Source organism: Hyposmocoma kahamanoa, unplaced genomic scaffold (genome assembly GCF_003589595.1).
Source record: "Hyposmocoma kahamanoa isolate Upper Pololo Valley unplaced genomic scaffold, ASM358959v1 92, whole genome shotgun sequence".
Taxonomy (NCBI): domain Eukaryota; kingdom Metazoa; phylum Arthropoda; class Insecta; order Lepidoptera; family Cosmopterigidae; genus Hyposmocoma; species Hyposmocoma kahamanoa.
Genome location: NW_020654748.1, coordinates 2,148,851 through 2,153,541, shown reverse-complemented (window position 1 = coordinate 2,153,541; position 4,691 = coordinate 2,148,851). Strand labels below are relative to the sequence as shown.

The window sequence follows — 4,691 nt, the reverse complement described above, 5'->3', positions numbered from 1 at the left end:
TCTATGATAAACCAATGTTTATTCACAAAGAGAAACCTCTTACAGTTTCTCACTCTGTCTTACCTTACGAATGTAATAATAATAAAAATAACGCACACACTCACCATAGCCCCGCACTAGGGAAACCCTATGTCGTGGGTGCCATGGACACACACATAGACAAGCACAAATTACACCCAAACTCACGAGCGAAATAAATTCAGGCCATACAAATATTTCTCCCGCCCCGGGAATTTAATTTTGTCGAATATTACTTATTTGACAGTAATTGTTTCGGACGGATGTATGTTGGACTAAGATCGAGAGTGTCTACTCTCGACAGGGGGTCTCCCTGGGACCTGAGTGGCAGTCCGGCATGGTAACCGTTCGGCCACGGAGGCAGTTGTTATTATGACGTCAGTAATAAGTAGTAGTAAGAGTAAGATATGTACAGGTAATATAGAACGTAATGCACACGACCTAGTTGCGAGTTTGATTTGTCCAGTTTGGCCACAGCTCAAACTAGTATGCGGCGGTTTTGCACATATTTGGCACGCACTTTTATAGGCTTAGGTTCATGTTATTCGTACTTGCATTTCTTGATTTACGATGGTACTTGTACGAAGTAAATCTAATAAAAAAAATAAATAAAAAAAGTAAAATATGAAAATATATAAAATTGCTTCTTAGGTTTTTGCGATTACTACATCTACATTAATTAATACATTTCGCTTGTTTTTTTTCACTGTGGATGTCAGATCGATCGGCCGTTGTTCGATTTTATATTTCCGAAACGAAATATGGTATGTATATAAATTCTCAAAACACCTTTACAATAGGCCAATAGCCTGAAGACGACTCTTCACGAAGTCACAAATTCATTTAAGGTGCAAAGTGTACGCTTCTGTAACAAGATTCCGGTTGATATGAAAAATTTGCCTTTCACTAGGTTGAAAACTATAGTGAAACAAAAACTTTATACTAAAGGTTATTTATTATACAACTTCTGCGTATTTGGATGACAAAAATCCGTGGTAGTAACCCGTTTAGCTCATGGAGGTAGTCTGGATCTCTGATGTTTGAAAACAAAAAATATATATTGTAAATGTGGAATGTAAACAAATGTTATTTACAAAGAGCAACCCTTAGAGACTCTTGCTAATTTTTTTCGGGGGAATCTACCTTACGAATGAGCGGCAGAGTTTAGCCAATGTGACGGTTTCAAGTGTAATAATGCTTACCTATGAAATATATATTATTTTGCATTCACCTACTAACAAATGGACATCGGGTTCGCACTAAAAAGTGTCCGCACCTATAGGGCGTTAAAATCGCATACATACCGTCAAACGAACAAACGAAGACTATTTCGTTTGTTCGACTGACAGCGCGGTTGTCAATCATGCAGTATAATATAATAATAACTTGTAAAAATTACTGCAGTAAAGTGTAAAAACTGGATTCTGTACCATATTTTCACTAAACAAATATAGTGTGTTATCATAGTTATCATTTAAAAGTGTTATTTTGTACAGTTGTATAGTATTTAATTTATATATAAATAAATCGTAAATATAAATTACAAAAGCAAGCAAAATAATCAAATAACTAACTGTCCTTTTTCTACACATTGCATGCGCAAAAGATGGAAAGAGACCTATTACGTCACTTTCAAGAAGCTTTAAATATAAACTTCTTGGTCATTTTGAATTATTCGAACCATAAGCGATTGAAATATTTGGAACAAAGAAACTATAGAGTCGACTTGATTTTAATTTTATTTATTAGAATATTTTTTTATTAAACGTTAGCAATAACTAACAAAATAGTGTTGTACTCATTTTACGACTAGGGATTACCTATCAGGAGTCACAAAATACATTTGCCCAAAATAACGTTAGCTCGAATTTTCATAATGTCAAATGTATTTTTTTAAGAATATCACAAAACAAAAGCTAATTTTGGCTTTGTAAGAAGCATCAAAATTACTTGAAAACGTAACTGTTTTATTATAAATCGGTTTTCGGAATTACGGATATTTGAGTTTACGTTTAGTTGGAATATCGGTACATTACTTATAGTACACACTTATTTTCACATTTGTAATAATAGGGGTTAAAGTATGAAATTGCCGATTTGTACTGAAAATCTAAATTGTTTATTTTTTAAATTTTTAACAAATTTATTTAATCAAAATAGTTGCCATTATTATCTATACATTGCTGCCATCTAATGGGAAGGTTATTAATGCCTTTGCGATAGAACTCCGACGATCTAGACTGCACAAACTGTGTGAAAGCATTTTGTACTGCCTCCTGGGAAGAAAACTTCTTGTCACGTAGATAATTGTCCAAATCACGAAAAAAAATGGTAGTCCGTTGGAGCAAGGTCTGGTGAATACGGAGGATGACGAATGGTTTCTAACTGCAGTTCCTGAAGGGTCAAAATGGTTTCTCGTGCTGTGTGAGGTCTCGCGTTGTCGTGGAGCAATAATGGTGAAGATCGATTCATGAGTCGGGGCTGTTTTACTGCTAGTTTTGTCAACATGGTTCGGAGTTCGGCACAATAGACATCTGCCGTTATTGCTTGACCAGATCGGAGAAAACTATAGTGAATAACACCATGCTGAGACCACCAAACAGTTACCATTACCTTTTTATTGGTAAGTTTTGCTTTAGGACACTGTTGTGGCATTTGACCTCGGGTCAGCCATTGCATTTTTCTTTTCCGGTTATCATAAAGAATCCACTTTTCACCACATGTTACAATTCGATCCAATATTCCTTCATTTCTGTACCGGTTCAACAAGGCAACACAAGTTTCAACACGCGTTTCTTTCTGCAGATCAGTCAAATCATGAGGCACCCATTTTTCGTATTTTTTTATTTTATTGATTTGACGCAAGTGAGTCAATATTGTGGGTAAGGTAACGTTAAACCATGCCGCTAATTCCTGGGTAGTTTGACTAGGATCGGCTTCCACTATCTCTCTTAATTCATCGTTATTCACCTGTGTGGGCGGTCTTCCTCGTGGCTCGTTCTTTAAGTCGAAATTTCCATTACGAAAGCGTTTAAACCAAAATCGCACGGTGCGTTCATTAGTAGACCCCTCTCCAAACGCAGCATTGATATTGCGGGCTGTTTCTGCCGCGTTAGTTCCGCGTCGGAACTCGTATTCAAAAATCACTCGAATTTTCGCAGTATCCATCTTTCTTGTCTAAATTGAATAACAAAAACAATTGAAAGTCGATATTCAAATGTTTCAAATTAAAAAAAAAAATCACAGAAACCATTTGAAAAAAGTTTCATTCGAAAACCTCAAACCATGAAGATTCTATGAAAATTCAAAGAACCTATTGCAATAAAACGGCAATTTCATACTTAAACCCCTAATATTTGTATGTATGTATCAGCCCAACTCTTTATTATATCTTGAAGTGAATTTGTACAAAATTTGACGTAATACATAATAAAATTAATTGATATTTACAATAAAGGCTGCTCCATTACTGTTGTGTTCTAGTAATTTTCAGTCGAAGCTAAGTATGGTGCATTTTGTTAAGCTTCCAGTAGAAGCTGAATATGGTGTTTTTGGGCCCTTTAAATTGTTGCAAGCTAAATTAGGCAGTACAACAATGACGTTACAATTTAAATTAAATGTTTTAGTTTTTTTTATATTTCGTTACATGTCACTAGGTTTGTGTAGGTTAACTTCGGACTTTTTTTCGTGGTTTTTGTATTAGACCCGAAGTCCATTTGTTGGTAAGTCAATGTTATTTTGATTTTGAATTGCCAAAAAATAACTGAAACCTTTTTTTTAATAGTAATAATAACGCACACATTCAACATAGGGAAACACACACATAGACAACCACAAATTACATCCAAACTCACGAGGGAAATAAATGTAGGCCATACAAATATTTCGACCGGCCCGGGAATCGAACCTGGGACCTCTGCGTGACAGTCCGTGGCAATTCAACCTGTTTGCCACGGAGGCAATTAATGTAATAATAATGTAACGTTGCGGTTAATGTAATAATTATGCAACAGATCGTACGAGATGCAGAGGTGCTGGCCAAGCGCATGGAGCACCGAGGCGCGTGCGCGTGCGACAACGACACCGGCGACGGCGCAGGCGTGTTGACTGCCATCCCGCACCAGTTCTATTGCGCTCAATTGAGGTAAGTACCCTTGTTACATGCGGGAGTCGAAAAGTAGTCTATGCTTTGTTAGAAGACAGGAAGTGCTTCCGAAGATATTGCTTTGAGCAAATACGGCATTTCCCATAACTTGCCCCTTTGACAAGATCATGGGAATTCGCGGAAGTTTTGTTCGACTCCCATTTATTCAAATTAAAATCTTATTTATTCAGGCCACAAAGAGTGCATATCTGTTTGTAGGCACATAAAATAAACAACAAACTAAATCTATGTTAGTAACAATTTATATTATGCAACTTCACTTCGCATTGTGTTATGGTCTATTATTGATGTTGCGATTTTTCTTATACACGGTAAAAACAGATTACTTAGAAAAAGACAAAATTCTTTATATGAAGACAAATTTATTAAATCCAACAAAACGATACTCTCCCTATAGACGCTAGAGAATAATTACTTGATAGTAGTAAAAAAACGTCTCAAAAGTGTATTTTTGTTATAAGACAGAAATATTTAATCCAAGAGCAAATTAATTTACTTCAAGTCACAA

General features: G+C 35.7%; 1 protein-coding gene across 1 annotated transcript in view; it reads left to right on the top strand.

Annotated features, from left to right (window-relative positions):
* Positions 1–4,691, top strand: part of LOC113236976 (ferredoxin-dependent glutamate synthase 1-like) — a 43,183-nt gene that overhangs the window by 15,807 nt on the left and 22,685 nt on the right. The window contains exon 3 of the mRNA XM_026473204.1: positions 4,032–4,162. Coding sequence (XP_026328989.1) covers positions 4,032–4,162 — 131 coding nt within the window. The remainder of the gene's footprint in view (positions 1–4,031; positions 4,163–4,691) is intronic.